Consider the following 19097-nt stretch of genomic DNA (forward strand, 5'->3'; position numbering starts at 1 on the left):
CCCCGTGGGGTCCAACCGCTCTCCCGTGGGAGCTGGACCGATTCCCCGTGGGGTTCCATCGCTCCCGCGTGGAAGCCGGACCGCTCTCCTGTGGGGTCCTGCCACCGGCAGCGGGGCTGGACCGCTCCCCCGTGGGGTTCCACCTCTCCCCCGCGGCCACCTCTGCCTCTCCGTGTCAGCCATCCGGCCCGCCGCGGCAGCCCCCGCTCCCCGCTGAGCTCCCCCCTCTGCGGGTCGGCTCTGCCACCCCTCCGGGGACAGCCCCGACTGGCCTGAGACCGGCGGGGCACTCCCCGTTGTCCCCGCTCTGCCCGCAGCACATCCCGGCTGGCACACCTTGTCCTCTCAGGGGCACGTCCACCCCATTCCCTCACCCGGTCCTCGAAGAGCGATGCCGACCCCAGGGCTGCTCCGAGGCGGAGGGCTGGAGGGATGCTCAGAGCGAGATAAAAACCCCAAACCGAAACCGCGTGTGAACGCGGCCAGGGAGGCCGCACTGGCTGGTGACTCCGGTAACCGACTGTGCGGCGGAAATGGAGCAGCCCCGCTCCCCTTGCAGTCCCTGACTCCTTCTTGGCACCCTGGAGCTGGGAGCAGGAAGGTGGGAAGATGGAGGAAACCCCAGGGAGTTTGCACTGCCCTGGCTCCACATTCTCTGCTTGTGGGCTGGGAAGCAGAAGTGGCTACAGTGGGTTATGAGCGTGTGAGATCCTGGGGTTTGAGGTCAGCCAGGGCAGAGCAAGGCAGCAGCAAGCCTGGGCTGATCCAGCACTGCAGCAGGAGTGCTGGTGCCAGGCAGAGCTGGCTCCTGGAATTGTCCCAGGGAGGGTGGCATGGAGGTAAGTTGGTGTCTCCCACTGCTGGGCCTGGCTGAAGTTCCACCTGGCCAAAGGTCCTCAGGGCAGCTGGGATCGTGTTTCACCCAGCTGCAGCCAGGCAAGCAAGGAGGGGAAGGCTGCCTGCCATGAGACACGTCCCTCATGGGGGACTCCGCTCCAAACCCCCTCTGCAGGGACCTCAGTGGCTGAGGAACCCCTCATGTGCTCGGGGTGGCCGTGCTCCAGCTCCGTGGGACCCAGCTGGGAGCCGAGGGTGGGCTCATTTGTTTCCTCCACTCGGCTGAGCATTCGCCCGCAGCCGCTCGGCCCTGAGAAACGCGGCGGAGAGGAATCCCACGGCGGCCAGAGGCAGATGCCTGCAGAGAGGAAAACCAGGGCAAGCGTGTTGTGGTACGGCCCCAGGATGGGGGGATCTATCACCCGTGTCACAGCCCTCCCCTTGGCAAGGGAGTTGTGAGCAGCACAGCCTGAGTGTGCACGTTTGGGGAAGATGGAGGTACACTACCCTAAGTCAGGAAACAAAACCCAGCTCCAGCAGGGCTGGTTTGAGCTTGGGACCATGATAAGGAGGAAAGGCAGCAGCAGAGGAAACAGCTGGAGTTGCTTTTGGGTCCGGCAGTGCCCACAGGATGGCAGGGCACAGGCAGCACCATTGCGCCCCAGCTGCCTCCTGCCCTTTGCATCTTGGCGTGACGTTAAAGGAGCTCAGGCTGGAGGGGGGAAAAGAGAAAAGAGCCAACGTCTGTTTGTGTTGAAGCCATCCAGCATTTTTTGCAGACATCAGCCAAGCGGCAGCAGCAATGCCATTGGTGGGAAGATGGAGTTATTTGGGGAATGCTGGACTCCGCACCATGAGAACAGCAGGGGAGGAGGTTGGTTTTAATTTAACAGGCCATGTTTACTCTTCCCCTCTCACCTTTGGACTGTCTGAAATGTGCAACGAAAGCCTCAGTGGGGAGGAAGGGGCTGTGGGTGCTTCCCCCTCCCCATGGCTGCTCCCACGGCCCCCCGGCCCCGCGGCTCCTCAGCGCCTGTGTGCAGCAGCCTCCCACGTTGCAGACCCAGGGCAGGGATTTCTCATGCAATAAACAACCAGACAGATGCAAAGCTTCAAAAATATCCAGCTTTAATCTGTAAACTTGCAAAGACAGACCCAGGAGCAGTGCAGAGGCAAAGGAGGCACTGGGGCAGGTGAGAGACGAGCAGCTCAGGCGCAGGGCCAGGGAAGCTGACGGGGACAGATGTGCAGGACAGTCCCCAACTCCTACGTGCAGCAGTGCCATGCCCTCCCCAGCTGCTCTTCACATGAGTGCTTCAGCTGCAGAAGTAAATATTCATCATCTGACTGCCCTGGGTAGTGCTCAAGGGAGCAGGCAGTGTGCTGGAGGGGTCAGCAGTGCTGGGCTGAGCACTAGGGATGTGCAGCAACACGGAGGTCAAGCCTTGCCCCTGTGCCCTGCTGATGCCCAACAGAGCAGCATTTGCTGGCTGGAGGATCTCAGGCATCTGCTCTCCACCAAGTGGGTTCCAGCTGCTGTTTGCCAGCAGCAGGAAGGAATAGTTGTGTTCCATGGGCAGCGATGGGAGAGAAACCCAGCCTGGCCTGGGAGCCAGCAGGGCTGGAGCATCACCCCAGGCCACAGTGAGCATCTCCTGCATGAGGCTGGAGATGGTTTGGTCTGGAGGGATTGAAAATAAAAAGGCTTTTCTTAAAAAAAAAGAATTCCTCTAATTCCCATGACTACAAGATGGGAAAAAATAAAGTTGTTTCCAAATTGCTGTGTGTACTAGAAATGCCCCAAACATTGCTTGGGTGCTCCCAGGGGAGTTTTATTTCTTATGACAGTTGTATGGGCAGGGAGCAGGTTTGGCTGGACCCTTTGCCATCCCAGCCCTTCCCTCAAGCAGAGCCAGGATACAATGAGGATATCACTGCCCTCATGGTGGCAGGAGGATAAAAGCCAATGGCAGCAACTGCAGCAGAGAGGAGCCACAGCCACACGTGAGCACTGGGGCGTGGGGCAGCCCGGGGGGCAGAGCTGAGGATCCTTGGAGGGAAACCAGAGCCTGGCAGCACCAGGGACGCAGGGGCTGGATCAGGCCCTTCCAGTCGGACAAGAACAGAACCAAGAGCAGGGATGGCTGCAAGGGAGGAGAGGGCTGGGGGCTGCGGGGGGGCTCATCCATGGCACACGCACTGCCCCTCCAGCCGCTCCAGGTGTCCCTCAGTGAGGTGTGTGGCCGTGTCCTGGGTGATGGAGGCATTGCCGTGGCTCACTGGCCAGGCGGGCAGTCACCACACCGCAGTGATTCCCACAGTGGCACACAGCAAGCTCCAGGTGTTGCTCCACGGGGCAGCAGGATCTGGCCCCAGGATCCTGGAACTGGGTCGAGGGCCCTCCTCGTGCACTCTCTGCTCCGCTGTATTGTCCTGTCCACCTTGGCTTGTCAGAGCCTGGTTCCTTTGGGCGCTCGAGGGCAGGATCAGGCCCCTCTCTGTCTCCTGTCTGTGCCCCCAGGGCTGCTGGCTCCTCCCGGCCACCCTCAGGAGAAGACACAGCAGCTGGATTTCTTCTTTTGTGACTCGATGTACTCGTGGATCTGGAAGGGGGGCTCGTCCAGCGGCTGCATCGCGCGCTGCTTCAGCTCCCTGGAGTGGTGGGGCCGTGTTACCCCCACACACACACTCCAGCATCAGTGTGGGAGGTGGTGGGGCTGCAGGAGACACCTCCCTTGCTCGGTCCCCTGGCCCCAGGTACTCACTTGGCAATGGCCAGGAAGGCCAGCTCCACGTTCATGCCTGTCTTGGCGCTCGTCTCCATGAAAGGCACCCCATATTCCTGTAAGGCCAGGACGACCCCATCAGTGGCTATCCCCAGAGTGCTCTCCTGCCCCTCTGAATCACCCCTGTTGCCTGGCCAAGGCTTGGGGGCCATCCCCTCCCTGCCTTGCCCCAGGTTTTTTGTCTGAGTGACTGCCCGAGAGCCAGGCGGGTCTGGGCACCCATCAGAGGGGATGGCACAGCTGTATGGGGACCCTGAGTGACAGGCAACTGACTGGGGGAGATGAAGTTGGGTTAGACCCTGGCACAGCTCACCCTGGCCAGCGATGCTCCATCCTCTGTCCTCACAGCCCTCTCGCTGCTCACGTCAGCCTGCCAAGGGAAGGAAAATGTCACCACACACCAGGCCAGCTAGCACCCTGGGGCATCTGGCAAGCAGGCAGTGCGGGGTGCTCAAGGGGCTGACAGGAATGAGGGGCATGGGGGATCCAGGAGCATCCAGTGCCCACAGAATCTGGGATCTGTGGATCATCTGGGACCTGGTGGCATCAAGGATATCAGGGGGCATCCAGGACCTTGGGGACATGGGGGACCTGGGGCAGCATCCAGTACCTGCAGGTATCCAGGACCCAGGGAGGCTCTGGTACCCTTCTGGGCATCAAATACCCAGCATCATTCAGGATCCAGAGGCATCCAGTTCCAGGAGAAAATCCAGTACCCAGTTGGGCACTGGGCACCTGGTAACACCCAGGACCCCAGGAGAGGATCTGGGATCTGGTTGGGCATCTGGGGCTTGGAGTAACCTGGGATTCAGGGGTGCATCCAGGCCAGAGTGGGCATCCCAAACCCAGCAGCATCCCATATGGGGAGCCTCAGCCTCGTGCTGCCCCCCACTGGCTGTCGGGAACCCTGCCCACCCCCCGACCCCCTCCAAACCTCTGGGGTCACCTCTGGGTGGGCCTGGCTGAGCCCAGAAAGGAGCAGAACCCAGCAGAGGGTGCAGGCAGGGTGCACACAGCTGGCAGGCAGAGCCCACCGAGCCCATCCCTGCACAGCCATGGGGATGGCCAGGGCATGGCACAGCACCACATGGCAAAGGACAGGGCCAGGGGATCCTGCATGCACCTTGTTGCCCAGCAGCATGATGACCACGTCCTTCTGTGCGTACTCGTGGATCTCCGTCAGCCAGGCCTGCAGGGAAGTGGGGCTGTGTCAGGATGAGCGGTACCCCCGTCCCTCCTGTCTCAGCCCTTACACCCCCATGGTACCCCTGTTCCTCCCCCCTCAGCCCTCACATCCTCTTGGTAATCCTGCCCCTCCCCTCAGCCCTCACACCACCCCACGAGGACAGGGATAATGACTATTTTGTTGGCACGGGAACTATTCCAGCATCAAAGCCGAACAGCCCTGAAAACGCCCCGTCTCCTGGCTACAGCCCAAGCCTACAAGTAGTTCACATCCTTCCCAAACAGCGTTTTCTCCCTCCAGGCATTCTCCATGTCCCTGGACAAAACTCACCCAGCCATGCAGGACCCAGCCAGGTGCCCTGGGACGAGCTCCAGACTGGCTGAGTCTGGCCAAACCAGCCAGCACTTATTCGTAAAACAGGTTCCCAACTGCCCTAAACACCCATCCAGCCAAGCAGGGCACCCATGACCCCAATCCCTGTGGAGGAACACACTCCCGACCCACGGGGGGGACTCACGCGGATGTTGTCAAAGGACATCTTGCTGGTGATATCGTAGAGCAGGAGCAGGGCTGGAGGGGAAGAGGCAGAGGCATTGTCACGCTGCAGGGATGCATTCCAGGCAGTTCCCCCACCCCTGCTGGACCCCAAACCCACCTTGGGCATCCCTGTAGTAGGCGTGGGTGACGCTGCGGAACCGCTCCTGTCCTGCCGTGTCCCAGATCTGCCGAGAAGCCACCCCGGTGAGATCAGGGAGGGGAAAACCCCCCCAGCTGGGGATACCTCTGTGGGTCCGTGCCCCAACAGCCCACCACACTCAGCCTGGGGGAAGTTTCCAGCAATGTGGCTGGGAATTGCTTCCCCCTGCCCAGAACTCACCTGCAACTTCACCTTCACACCATCCACGGCCACCACTTTGTTCTGCAGAAGAGAAGGAGAGCACATTTATCAGCCCAAAGCATGTCTTGGCGCATGTGCCAGCCAGCCCTGGTGCAGAGCTGGCACTCCCCAGCCCCTCAGCTGCTCTCCCACGGCTGGTGGGATGAAGCCAGGCTGCCCGTGGGGCTGGATGTTGCAGCCTCATTGCTACAAACCCTGATCCTGCTTGCTTGGCAGCTACAGGGACATCCCAGAGCAGCAGTCCCTCTCTCCAGGATGGAAAAGAGCAGAACCAGGGGAGGCAGGACAGCAAGATCCCAGCCTGCTTTGGGTCTGGTGTGTCGCTCATCTCCTACAGCCAGCACCCTGTCCTGTGGCTCCTGGGTCCCCTAACAAGCCAGCTAATGATGCCAGCTGTCCTGCAAATCCCAGGGACACCGACCCACTCTGGCTCCTGCCAGGAAGCTCCAGGATTGCAGCAGTCCCTGTCTGCCTGGCCAGGGAAGTTGGGCAGAGCTGGGGAAGTGGGGAGGTCTGGATGAACCACACACAAATGTGCATTTATTAATAACACCTTGGTGTGCTTTTATAATGTTTGCCCATCAAAAAGCCCTGACCTTTCTGTCAGGATTCCTCTGCTCCATGTGGTGGGAGAGCCAGCTCTGTGCCAAAAATTTGGGTTATTTACGGCAATTTAAGGGCTTTGGGTGCTACAAGCTTCCTGGGGACACTCAGTGGATGATTTGGGTGTCCTGCTCAGGTATCCTTGACGGTGGGAGCCTTGCTTGGTCCTTAAATGTGGTTGCAAACACTGAGCTAGGGGTTTGCATGTGGCACACAGCTTTATCCAGTGTGGCAGGAGGAAATCTCCTGGGTCATGATGGTTTGCAGCCAGGCAACTGGGCTGGGACTGGGAAAGGGAAGAGGCACTTCCATGTGAGCAGGAAAGGCAGCTATCAGGGCTTAAGCAACAGCTCTACTCAACTCGGAAGCGGAGGGACTTCTCTCCAGAGGCCAGAAGAAAGAAACGCAGGAGTTACTGAAAAGCTATTTTAAGACTCTTAAAGAATCGTACTTGGAGGGATGAGTCTGAAAAGAGAAGACCCCTATAAATAATTCGGTTGCCTGGAATTGTTTGAAATGGAAATTCAGCCCATGTGGAGATGACAAAACTTGAGCAAATGGGCTGGATAAAACAAAAACGTGCCCTAGGAGACTCTGGAGATTTCCTACCAGCAGTGAGCCGTGAGCTGCTGGAGGAGATGCTTGCACGAGGTAGAGCAGGTACCTGAGGGCTGGCAACACCCTCAGGGACACCAGTGCCGAGCCCAGCAGAGGAATACAGGAGATTTTACCTCTTTCATGACTTTATCAGAAGGACAGGCCTCACAACCCCTCCAAAGCAAACCCACAGCCCTCTCTGTCCCCCAGGCCCTGCTCACCAAGCCCCCAGTTCCACCACAAGGCGGGAAACCAGAGCAGCTGCAGCTGTGGGGGCAGAGGAAGCAGCAACCACGCTCCACGCATGTCGGATGTTGCAGGCAGAGCCCTGCCTGGGGACACCCCCGTGACTTCCAGCCTGCTGAAATGCTGCTCTGCCCTGAGCTGCAAACAGCTCTGCCTCCCTGAACACCTCCAGAGAGACCCTGCAGCTGAAATTTGGTGAGCAGAGAGCAGCACGGGGGGTTTGAACAGGTTTTGATGATCTTAACAACTACTCAGCAGCCCATTTCAGCCCTTTCAAAGCACAAAGTTACAGCAGCCAGTGTTGTCCGCACCAGCCCTTGGCCTCAGCCCAGCTGGTGGAGCATGCTGGCTGCCCACTACACCCCCAGCCCACACACCCAGCCAGGATGAGCTAAACCCAGGCTGTTTGCTGATTTAAAAACAAGAGGTGACAACACCAGTGGGCTCTTCTGTCTGTTGCTGCTCTCCCAGGGAGAGGTGGGAGGGTTTCAGCAAGTGTCTGCTGCTGGTTGGGAGTTTATTTGGGGTGCAGAGGCTGTTCCCCCTTCCCAGCACCCCATCCTGGTCGAGGTGGGGGTTGGGGAAGGCAAGGGGCTGGCAGCTGTGGTGGTCTCACCCGGAAATCTATGCCCACGGTGGCTATGAACGTCCCGGAGAGAAAGGCCCCGTCTTTGAACTGGAGCAGGAAGCAGGTTTTCCCCACGCCCGAGTCTCCAAGTAACATCACCTGCAAGATGTGCGCAGGGAGAGGTGTCAGCTGGAGGGGCAGCACCACTGAGCGGTGCTGAGCTCCCCCCCTTGACCCTTCTGCCCCTTTGTTTCTTTCTCCAGAGCTAGTCCTGCCAGGTTTAGTGAGCCCTGTGGGAGCTGGGGGTAGGATGGGACCCCCAGAGGTGCAGCCAAGCGGTGCCCCAAGGCAGCAGAGCACCCACAGCCACGGAAGAGGGGGAGAGCAGAAGATGAGACCTGGTGGGAAGGCAGGTACCGCAGCAAGAAGAGATGTTTCCTAGCCAGCTCCTGGCCATCTCCCAGCTCAGGAGGCTCCTGGAAAACCAACAGTAGCTCCCAGATTCATGGGAGCTCCGCCACCTCCGCCCACACGTTGCCCCTGGCCCGGGTGTGCCCAGCCCGAGAGCTGCTGATGCATGGCTTGGGCAAACCCCGCGTGTCCGGGACTCTGTCTGTGCCCAGGGCCCTGCCTGCTGCAGACACCAAAGCAAACACGGTGCTTTCTCCCCTCCTGCTAAGCAAACAGGCTCAACCCCGGGCTCCCTGGCCACTCCAGCACCGCCGGACCCAGGCAGGCAGCAGCCAGGACGGATGCTGGGCTCCATAATCACAGCCTGTCCCGATGCTGTGTTCTTCCTGCTCACCTGCAGCAGCCTGTTCCTGCCCAGCAATCATTAACCTAACTCTGCCTGCATCTGTCCCCTGACAAAAAATGGCAGCGAGCAGGATTCCAGCAAAAAGGTCCATCCCCACACTCCCACCCTGCCGGGATGCTGGAGCCTGCAAAGCAAACCCCTGCAGCCCCACTGCCTCTGTGATGGGCAAACACGGTGAGCCACCTTCCACGGGGATGGCACAGCAAATGCCAGAGCTGGGGGCTGGAAATTCTTTGCCTCCTGCCAACTCATATTGCTGGTCAAGTCCTTCCCTGGCACTGGAGTGCAGCTGGGAACACCCCTCCTTTCTGCCTCCACCTCACTCCTGACCAAGCTGGAAATTTATTTCCTCTCTCAAACATAAAAATTGCCCTCCACTGAGATGAGTCAGAGCAGAGAGGATAAAGGCAAAGGAATAAAAGTGGTTTAGGGAAAGTGGCAGCATGCAGAACCACTTTGACAGCCAGCTAAGCAAGGCAGCAGGAGGTGTTTGGGCTGACACCACCAGTGCTGAGCTCGGCCTGGGGCTGCATATTAAATTTTTTGGGTAAGAGGTTCATTGGTCCTGTGCCTCCCCTGAGCTGCCGGGAAGAGGAAGGTGCTCCCTGGGGCAGCCCTCGCCCGATCCGGGATGGGGAAGAGGGGAGCACTCAGGGAGGAGGGTTCCCACCCCAAGGCTTGGCAGGGGTGCAGAGGCATTTGCAAGGCGGGGGGCTGCGGGGCAGGAGAGGGGGGAGGTCCTGGACTGGCTCCGGGGCACACACACTGCTGCCTCCTTGGAGCCCTTGGAGTGCTGTGATGGGCTGGATGGAATCCTGCTTCCCCTGTCCTGTGTCATAGGGGGCATCACTGCCGGGCTGGCAGGAGCCCCTTGCCTGAAGCAGGTCAGGACAGGGCAGAGTTCGGCCCTGACCCCCCCGAGGAGTCCTCCCAAAGCCCTGTTCCTGCAGCTGGTCCCTCCCATTGCCACTGCCGGGCAGGGACACCCCCGGGGCACAGACCTTCCCCCGCCCCCGGCAGGGCCCCCCTATCTCCACCTCCCGGGGAGGGAGGACCCCCATCCCCACACCTGCAAGATTTGGGCACTCCCGGGGCAGGGGCGGGAAGGGCTGGAGGGGTTCAGCTGGGGCTGCTGCCTTCTTCCCCTTCCCCGTCTCGCGGCCGCTTCCTGGGCGCGATAGCAGCAGCGGGGGAAGCGGGCGGCCCCCGGCACTCCCTCGGACCCCTCTCGGTCTCCCTCGGGTCAGTGGACGAACCCAAACCTCCAGCCCTGGCAGGGATTGGTGGGTCCATCCCTTCTCATCCCGCGCTGCCTCCCACCTTGCCGGACAGCTCGTAGTCCCGGGGCGACGCCGGGGGGTCCCCACTGCCTTTCGAGGCTTCTCCGCTCCCCGCCGGGGGCGTCCCGGTCCCCGCCGTCCCTCCGGGGCCGCTCATGGTGCGTCCGAGCGGAGCCGCCGAGTCCCGACGCCGCGGGACCAGCGGGAGCCGCGGCCCCACCCGCCTTCCTCCTCCTCTTCCTCCTCCTCCCAGGCCAATGCCACCCCCGAGGCTGTGCCCCGGCGGCCTCCGTGCCCAGCCCGGCCACGGGATGAGGAAGAAGAAGCTGAAGGGTGGAAACCTGCCCCGCTGCACCCCCACACCGGGGACCCCCGGGATGCTTGGGTTTGCCAGAGGCTCGGCTGCACCAGACGGCGGGCAGAGCATTGACGCAGGGATGGGGAGAGGAGGAACAGCTCACTGCACAAATGAATAGCCCCCTGTCCCCCACGGGGTGTAGGGATGGAGACCACGGTGCTGCCAAATCCCACCCTACCACGCCGGGACAGTGGGGACGGCAGCTCCCACTCCCACCCCAGGGTGGGGGTTTGCCCCACCCGCTGCAGCCCCAGCGGTGCCGAGCTGGGTGAGCACCAGGGTGCAGCAAAGCCGGGGGGAAGCGGGAGCAGCCGCCGTTACCCGGAAGCCGCGCTCTGAGCCGAGCCGGTTCCTGCATCTCGGGCGGGACGGCTGCCAGACCTCCCGCTCCCCCGGCTGCTCACAGCCCCCCGCATCCTACACCAGCCACTGGGGCTCGGCTCATAGCACATTTCGTTTGGGGAAAGCCCAAGCATGGGAATACAGGGGAAGCCCCTGGAGAGAGACAGGGATGTTGTGTTATCCAAAAACTAACTCTGTGAAACCCCATCCATGTCCACACACTGCAGCTGCCCAAGGTCTTCAGCCTTATGGGCACCACTCCATAGACAGGAGCCTTGAGCTCCCTCTTATCTATTTTCCCTGGGATACCCAGCCTATCTCTTCCACACCAGGGCTAATCTCAGGGCAACCCCCATCCCTGCTCATGCCACTGGATCCAGGGGTGCAGGGCTCCAGTGCAGAGCAGTGCCCCTCACTGCTCTGCAGGTGAAAGCCATGTGTGACTGCGGGAGGGCCGATGGCAGAGATGCCCTCTGTGGTGGCACCCGCCTCCGCACCTTCCCGGGACACCGGCCCCTGCTCCAGCCAAGCCTTCCTCTGCCCCTCAGGAAATAGAACCTGTATTTCCAGTCCTGTAACTGTGCTCAGACCCAGCTGGGGGATTTATAGTTTATATATGCTCTTTGGCCAGGAAAGTGCCCAGAGCTGGAGGCTGGAGGCACTCGGAGCTCCTGGAAGTGGCTGAGCTTTCCTGCAGCTTGCTGGGGAAGGGGCTGGAAGGATACAGCAAACCGTGCCGGAGCTCGTGGAGTTGCCTGGGCAGGAAAGACGCCTGGCTGAGCATCACTTCCACAGGCTGGCATTTGCTGCAGGAGGAGCGAGGCAGCCAGGAGCCGGCAGAGATCAGTAGTGTGGCTGAGCCTCCTCTGCCTGCCCACAGGAGTGCCCTTGGCTGACAGCCCCTGGGCTGCTTGGCCCCAGACTCCCCACACCGGTACCACGTTTCCCTGCTTCCCTGGCCTGGACTAGAGAGAAAATCCCTGTGGGTAAGAGAATCCCCATGGGTAACAGCCCCCTGCTGAGCCCCAGCCTTGCCATGATGCTGAAGGGATGACAGTTTCTCTGGGGTGAGGTCCCAAGCACTGTCCCTGTCCTGACCTCCCTCAGGAGAGGGGACACACACATCAGAGCCACTTGAGACCCTGCGGCAGCTCTGCAAATAGCTCTGGATGGCAGCCGAGTGCTCTTCCCAGGCACTGTCACCATCTGCCTGAATTTTTGTGAGGGCCCTGGGCTGGACACAGGCTGGCATCTCCCTGGCAGAACAGGGCTACTCCAAAAGCAGCCTTCCATGTGTGATGCAAGAGGCTGCACTCAGACATGGCCCACCGAGTCTTTTGGGATGTGCAGCTTTGTCCACCCATCCTTCTAAGCAGTCCAAAGCACACCAACAAACACACAGCCAAACTGGGCCCCTGATCCAGCAGCACCACAGCAAATTATCCAATTCTTTGTGCTTAAAAGTGATCAGAATCACAGATTCATAGATTCTGATTCCCAAGTAAAGCTGCTGCTCAGGATTGGTGCAAAACCCAGGGACCAGGGATGTGGCTCTTACCGTAAACCCAATGCCCACGGTGGCAGAGAAGGAGCCAGGAATGAACTTGCCCTGGTCAAACTGGACCAGCAGAGATGTCTTCCCCACGCCACTGTCTCCAACCAGGATTGTCTGCAAAGAGCATGTAAAGATGTGTCAGCAGGGGTGCAGGTGATGCTGGAGCCTGCAGGCACAGTGAGCAGCCGGGGGCCAGATATTTGGGGAGGGCCTGTTGGAAAACCTCTTTGGGAGGACTCTGGGGTCACTGGATTAGGTCCAAAACTGTTCAGTAAAGAGAGCATCTCCTGCAGCTGCTGCACACAGCTGTAGCCACAGCCATGCAGCCTCGCTGGGTCACTGGGCAGCCTTTGTGCTACTTTACTGCTGTGAACCGACAGCACTCCCCCCAGAAGGCTGCTGGGGTTAAACTCATGGCACCCCTCTGCCTCTCCAGCCCTCCGTGGGAAGTCCCAGGGCTCTCCCATGGGGAGCAAGGCTTACTTGTCCCTGAGCAGGAGGGATGAGGGAGCTGTGCAGGTGTCAGAGCTGAGGTGGTGCTGTCACCTCCTGAGAGCTGCCAGCCCATAATCCTGGTACCCACATTGCACCCCTGAGGAGCCAATCTTCTCTTCTGCTCCTGTCCCTCCAAATCCTTGACCTAAGCGAGACCTGCCCCCTCCCTCTCCTCTGTTGGTGTCTGGGTTTTGTTCGCAGAGCCACTGGAGTAAACACTCCCATCCTTTCAGGAAACCGAGGCACTTTCAACCCTTTCGCAGGGACACGAGTTAAAATAAACATTCTGCTAACAGGCTTCTTGCTCAGAAGTGGATTTGGCTCTGTCTTTCAGGACATGGGTGTTCCTGTAGATGCAGTTCTGGAAAACACCGAGTGTCCCCTCTGTCATGGGGCTGCTGTCACCCATGAGGCAGCAGGGCTGAGCCAGCAAGGTGCTGGAGTGGAACCTCCCCACTCTGCATCCACCTCTGCTGCACTTGGTTGTATATGTTGTTTCCCCCCTTGATTTGTGTTCAGTCCAAAGCAGCTCCAGCAGCTCTTCTCCATCCTGGGACACCTCAGCCCTTTGTCCCCACCCTGGGAGGTGCTTCAGCATCTTCCCAATATCCAGAGGAGTCTATGCGCATGGCTGATCCCGTTCCTGCATCACCTCCCCTGCCCTGAGGCATCCCCGGGGTGTAACCTACCCTGGCACCACTTCAGGCACTGTGTGTCCCCCTTGTGAAGTGCAGGATGAGCGTGCAGGAATGTGTTTAACCAGGTGCACAAACAGCCCCGGCAGATCAAGGCCTGATTCCATGCCCTGGGAGGCCATGCAGGTTCCGGACACCAGGCACATGCCACAGCGCCCAGCACCGTGCTTCCTGCCATCCCACAGATCCCAAGGAAGTGACCTGAAGGCAAAAGCCAAGGAGCTTGAGGACCACAAGCAACGCAGGAACGTGGTCTGGCAGGAGACCATCATCCTGCCTTGCATAAAGCGCTGCCCCACAACCTGCCTGGAGCCTGTTCACCACGACACGCTTCAGTGAATGCTCACTGTGGTGAATCAGCGCTTTACCATGGAAAAAACATCCCTAACACCAAACATCTCCTGAGAAAAGCCTGACCTGAAGGGTGGGGCTGTTGGCAGGAGGGAGCCTTGCACCTCTGCCAGGCGCACGCTGCTGCACAGACCTGAGTGCTGAGAGGCAGCGACCTGCGTCCAGATCCGCAGCCGGAGATTTCTCCCTCCTCCCTAACTAGGCTGTTTGCAGGTCACTTGTACATTCAGAGCAGCCTCGTGAGCTGGGAGCCTGCACAGGAGCTGGGGGGATGTTGGGAGGCAGAAATGTCTGGGTCAAGCCCTGGCACGTGGGCCAGAGGAGCTGGGTCATCCCTTTCCCTGAGGGAAATTTCCCTGCCCAGGTCCCCTTTGGCTTTGCCCTGGGGCCCAGAACCTTTCCCTGTGCAGAGATCAGAATATGCCTGGGAGCAGCCCCACAGGAAAACACCCCAAGAATTCATTACCATGCGGCTCCTGCACTCCAGTCCTGCATTTTTTTGTGCTACACACTATTTCCAGGCAAAATACTGGTCCTGGGAGGTGCAACAAGACTGATGCACCCTGCAGCGCTGTCTTTGGGAACAGTTAATGTAGAGAGCAGCATTAATTATGGAGGGAGGAGAGCTGGCTGGAATGAGCACCAGAAAGCCTCCAGAGCCCAAGGTTTACAGAGAACATGTATAAAAGGCAGATTCCACTATTAATAATTTAAATGGGATTTATAATAGAGACAACTCATGAATTGCTTCATTACTTAATCATAATAGTAAAAGTTGGCCTGGATTAGCCGAGAGATATTCCTAACAACTTTAGGAAAACCTCATGGGCTCTGTGGAGGGACTGCACAGTGGAAATCACTGCGACCCTCCTGGCTACCAAATAAACATAACAGAAGAATAGAAACCCCACTGTGGAGAGAATGTGGCCAGCTCTTGAAACCTCAGGCTGTATATGCCTGAGTCATGACAGCAAAAATCTACCAGTGACAAAGTTCTGTACCTGTCCTACCTCTTGCCCTCATCCTCAGCCACAGCCTGGCCTCCTCAGCACCCCCTCAGCACCCCAGTTTTTCCCAGTTTTTTCCTTTGTCTGGAAAACTTTGGTAAAATGTTGCAAGATTCCTTTTGGTTCTGTCATTCCTCTCTGCATGGGAGTGTGGGGACGGAGCAGTGCTTTGCCAGGGCTGGGCAAGGCACAGAGGGAAACCTTCCTGGAAGGACCTGTCTCCTGCTCTGCCTTAGGGAAAGAGAAAATATCCCTCCCCACACCTTAAATTAGTAGTTTTGTGGCTAAATCAGATCTAGATGAATCATATCCAGTCAAAATCATTGCTGGCTCAGCATAGTCTGTAGGGACAAGGCAAGGCAATGGAGTGGTGAGGGCAAACCTATTCAAACTTCCCCTACCTGTGCTGGCAGCCAGCAAGCAAAGGGGGTATTTTGGCCTAACCAGCTGAGGGAAGATGAGTTTACATGGCTGTCAGGGCAGCGTAGGGAGGTGACTGCTGCATTTCCAGTGCCAGCCAGGCGGGAGGAAATCTGGGACAGAGCGTGTGGGTTGAGGTTGTCTTCCCAGTTCATTTCTGAGCTTCAGCATGTGGTACCTGGACTTGAGCTAAATGTAGCTAGTGGAGGCCTGACAGGATAAAGCCTCAGTCAGGGGGATGCTGGGAGGGTGGAATTGCCCTCCGCGGGCTCTGCTGTTGCTCTCAGAGAGCGGCTGAAGGCCCAAACACAAAGGTTTGTGCTCAGGTGAGCAGAATTTATCACAACAAATTGTGGCAAAGGTGTATGTGCACCCCAGCGCAGCTGCCTGCAGAGCTCAGCTGGGACATGGCCCTGGGAGAGGTCTGACAGCAAAGCTGTGGCTGCCCCTCACTCTCAGAGACTCTCAGAGGTGCATTTCCGAGACTTATTTTTATCTTCTCTATATAATAAAATTGTGCTGTCTCTCCCCTTCTCCAAGCAATGCTCCAGGGTAACTTGGTTGCTGCTGGGTGCTGCTTGAAGCCGTCCTGTGGCACAGGAATATTCCAGGGCTGTCCCCACCTGCCCAGGCACTATTTCACCATGGCCAAGACCCTTACACTGACTTGAAACAGAGCCCAGGGCCCTCTGCCAGCTCAGCTGGGCCCTTGCCCTGACAGAGGCTGTATTTCAGCCCTGCAGACATGAGCTCTAGAGCTGTGTATCAAACAAAAGCTGGCTCAGATCACACAGGAGATCCCTGTTTGCAAACCCCCTGCTAACACCTTGGATCAACAACAGCCAAGGAACACATCCTGGGGCTTGTTCCAGGTAAATGGGTCCAGGAATCCCGCAAGAGGAAGAATGATTTGGCAATGGGTCAAACCACCTGAAAGCAGGACTCAGCATTTTGTGTCAGGTGAAACTTTTCTGGAACAGCCCAGAACAAACCTCTCCTGTTCCCGCTTTGGTTTGCTCCTGGTCTGTTTCCTCCCCAGGCCTGGGTCTAGCCACCAACCAGAAAACACTTAACCTTTGTCTCCAGAGTGCAAAGCTCCCTGGGGTTTCTCAGCACATCTGAAATGTGATTCCTTGTGCAGACACAAGATCTAGTGAGGTATTTGCTGCCTCACATCCCTGGAGTGAGAGCAGGCTTGTTTTTGCAAGATTAGCAACCCAGCCAGGAAAAATACCAAGGGAAACAGCAGGGAACAAGGGATTGGGATGGTTATTTGCCTGGGCAGCTCTTCTGCCCAGAGACTCATTTCCACCAATGTCATTCCTTAACAGCAGCTCGTTGCTGGAGAAGAGAGAGTTAAGGCTCTGCAAAGAATCCAAGTTTCTCCAGTCATCCCTGGAGGCATGTCCTACGTACTCCATGCACAACAGAAATGAGAGCTGATAGTAATTGATATTTTTCTGCTAATCAAGGGCTGGGCACATTGCCCTGAGTACAGCAGGATACAGAACAGACTGGCATTTGTAAAGAGTGATCCACACAGCCCCAGCCCTTTCCCCTGCCTTGCCCCATCCCTGTTTTTCCCCTGCTCCCCCAGGAGTGCCTGTCCCTGCACAGTCACTGGGGACTGCAGCAAAGCACCGTGAGGACAGCAAGCAGAATGGATGGATGGATCTGACAGAGATCATTGTCTCTTCCATGACTCCAGGAGTTGCAGGGCAGCGTCTGACTGCAGGGAGCAAAAGCCTGCTGTCCCTGCAGCAGAGCCTGAGCTCCCCAGGTCTTGCAGAGACAGCAGCAGCCCCGACCACCCTCCGTGCAAGTGGAGTTACAAAACACAGTCCCAGGGACCCCGCAGAAGAGGATTTCAAAGGAAGGAGCGCAGGAATGGATGTCTCTTGGAACACAACTATTTCGTAGCTGGGAAGTCTCGACTCCCTTGGCTGCCTCTGGCAAACAGAGCCCCGGGGTTCCGCTCCCCCCGACCCGCCCTGAGCGCGCACAGGACAGCGGGAGCGGCTGAAGGGCGGCTGCGGGCTGTGCCGCGGGGCTGGCCCCGTTCCAGCGCTCCTGGCTTCCCCAACACGCCGAATCCTGCCACCCCCCCTCCCACCGTCACCCGGGAGGTGGCTGGGGCCGGGGCCAATCCCTGCGGGCCGTCCAGCCCTGGGAAGGGGAGAGAGCTGCAGCCGCATCCCCCCACGACCGCGCCGGGATGGGGGGCGTCGGACGGACCTCACCGGGGGACGAAGAGCGAGAAGGGGAGAGGGATGCAATTTGTCCGCAAGTGCAATTAGTCTCCCTGCCCTGTATGCCCCCACTCCCGTGCACTCTGCAGCCCCATCCCCGCTCCCCCCCATCCCCATCCCCAGCCGTACCTTGTGCAGCAGCGCCTCGTTGTATCCGTCCCCCCCCGTGCCGGCGGCGTAGGACCCCATGGCCGGGGGGGATCGGGGGGCACCGGGCAGGGCCGCCCCTGCAGCACCGCGGACAGCGCCCGGCCCCGCTCAGCACCGCGGGCAGCGCCCGCCCCGCTCGGGACCGACCGGCCCGGCTCGGCCCCGCAGTCCCGGCCCGGTTCGGCACAGCCCGGCCCCGCTCGGTGCCCGCAGGACAGCGCAGCGGTGCCCGGTGCTCCTCGCCGCCGCTCGCAGGGTTCCCCCGCCCGGAGGAGGCGGTGGGGGGGGTGCGGGGGGAGGCCGGTCCCGCCCGGGGGCGGGGAGGCGGAGGGAGCTCCCCCCACGCCGGCAGAGCCCGCCGGTCCCTCTCCCCCTCCCCATCTCCGACCGCCGTGATGGAGCCCCACCGGCTCTGCAGAGCCCGGGGCTCCGTCCCCGCCACCGGGAATCGCTGCCTTTCCTCCCTCCGCTGCAGGAGGCGCCCACGGGGCACGGTCAGCCCTGCACCGGCTCCGATCAGCCGCCGAGCTGAGAGCGCGGGGCCAGGTCCGCTGCACGGCTCCAGTGCTCGTTGGCATTCACGTTAGGGAGCCTGCACCGGGGCTGTGCCGGCTGACACCCCTCCAGCTGCCAGCCCACACAGATGTTGGGTGTCCGCGGGCAGGGGTGAAGCACAGAGCTGCCTGGTCACCGGGGTGTCACCCCAAGGAGGGGCAGCAGCTCGTGCTAGCCAGGTGCTTGCAGCTTCTTTGCCAAACTGGTGCTGAGCCTGATTACCCCGGCAGGTCCCCTTTGGAATCCTTTGCATTTACAGAGCCTGGTTAGGACCCTTCCTGGAGTGAAAAACAAATAGTATTTAGAAACAGGAAGAATCTGTGCCTAAACCTGGAGGTGACAGCTGATATCTCATTGAGATCTCTTCTTTACAACTCCCTTTAGAGCAATCTGATGTTGTTGATTGCACTGGAAATAAACTAGTCTTTACTGACAAGTTTATTTAAGAGAAATTCAGTCTCCTGTTCCCTCCTTCCAGATCAGCAGATGGCCCTAAGCCAGAGGAACAGATCATGCTTCCAAGAGCCATCTGCACCTGTCCGATTGCTGTTTGACTGCCTGGGCCTCACATTGCTAATTATATCTGCCTATTATTTCCTCTGACTGCAGAGACAGTTCTGCTGGGTCAGATGATCAGACTTGGCAAACAACAGCCAGAAAAAGTAAAAAACAACCCAGAGGAATGGGGTGTTTTAGACTCACCTGAAGCTGAGATGACCAACCCAACCTGACACAGACTATCGTGTAACCAGACCACCCATTGGCCTCATGCACTGGAAAACAATCAATAGCATAAAAATAAATTATATCAGGAGTCCTGGTGTCTGGATCAGATAATTGACAAGTGGTGCAGCCAACACCATAGTTCAACATAGTGCACACACTCCACAACAAATAGGGCCAGGAAGATGGGAGCATCAAACCTCAGGGTGGCTTCAACAAAGCCAGGGCAACTCTGTTCTCTTAAACACATCAAGACCGTGCTAAAACTCTCATGGATGTCAGCACAATCCTTTCCATGGGCCACACAGACCCCAGAGACCCAAGTCTGCTGCATGTACCGTGTGGCTCTGACCAGGGCACCCAGGCTGTGCTGGTACTC

The 19097-nt window shown here is 58.9% G+C and overlaps 1 protein-coding gene across 3 annotated transcripts; it reads right to left on the reverse strand.

Moving 5' to 3' along the window:
* Positions 1–1948: 1948 nt before the first annotated feature.
* On the reverse strand, positions 1949–17527 carry RAB37 (RAB37, member RAS oncogene family). 3 transcript variants are annotated; one of them, XM_027691869.1, is made up of 10 exons: positions 17420–17527; positions 12077–12187; positions 7770–7880; positions 5687–5728; positions 5465–5531; positions 5327–5379; positions 4747–4812; positions 3937–3993; positions 3603–3679; positions 1949–3489 (listed from the first exon to the last, which is right to left on the reverse strand). In XM_027691869.1, the coding sequence occupies exons 1-10, from the start codon at positions 17477–17479 to the stop codon at positions 3384–3386; spliced, it is 750 nt and encodes a 249-aa protein (XP_027547670.1). In that variant the 5' UTR covers positions 17480–17527; the 3' UTR covers positions 1949–3383. The 3 variants fall into 3 exon arrangements, with proteins under 3 accessions (XP_027547670.1, XP_027547672.1, XP_027547671.1); XM_027691871.1 differs by lacking the exon at positions 7770–7880; XM_027691870.1 differs by lacking the exons at positions 12077–12187; positions 17420–17527 and adding an exon at positions 9859–9975.
* Between the last annotated feature and the right edge of the window lie 1570 nt (positions 17528–19097).

The sequence above is a fragment of the Neopelma chrysocephalum genome, unplaced genomic scaffold (genome assembly GCF_003984885.1).
Source record: "Neopelma chrysocephalum unplaced genomic scaffold, ASM398488v2 Primary Assembly neopelma1_84, whole genome shotgun sequence".
In the NCBI taxonomy this organism is placed as follows: Eukaryota; Metazoa; Chordata; class Aves; order Passeriformes; family Pipridae; genus Neopelma; species Neopelma chrysocephalum.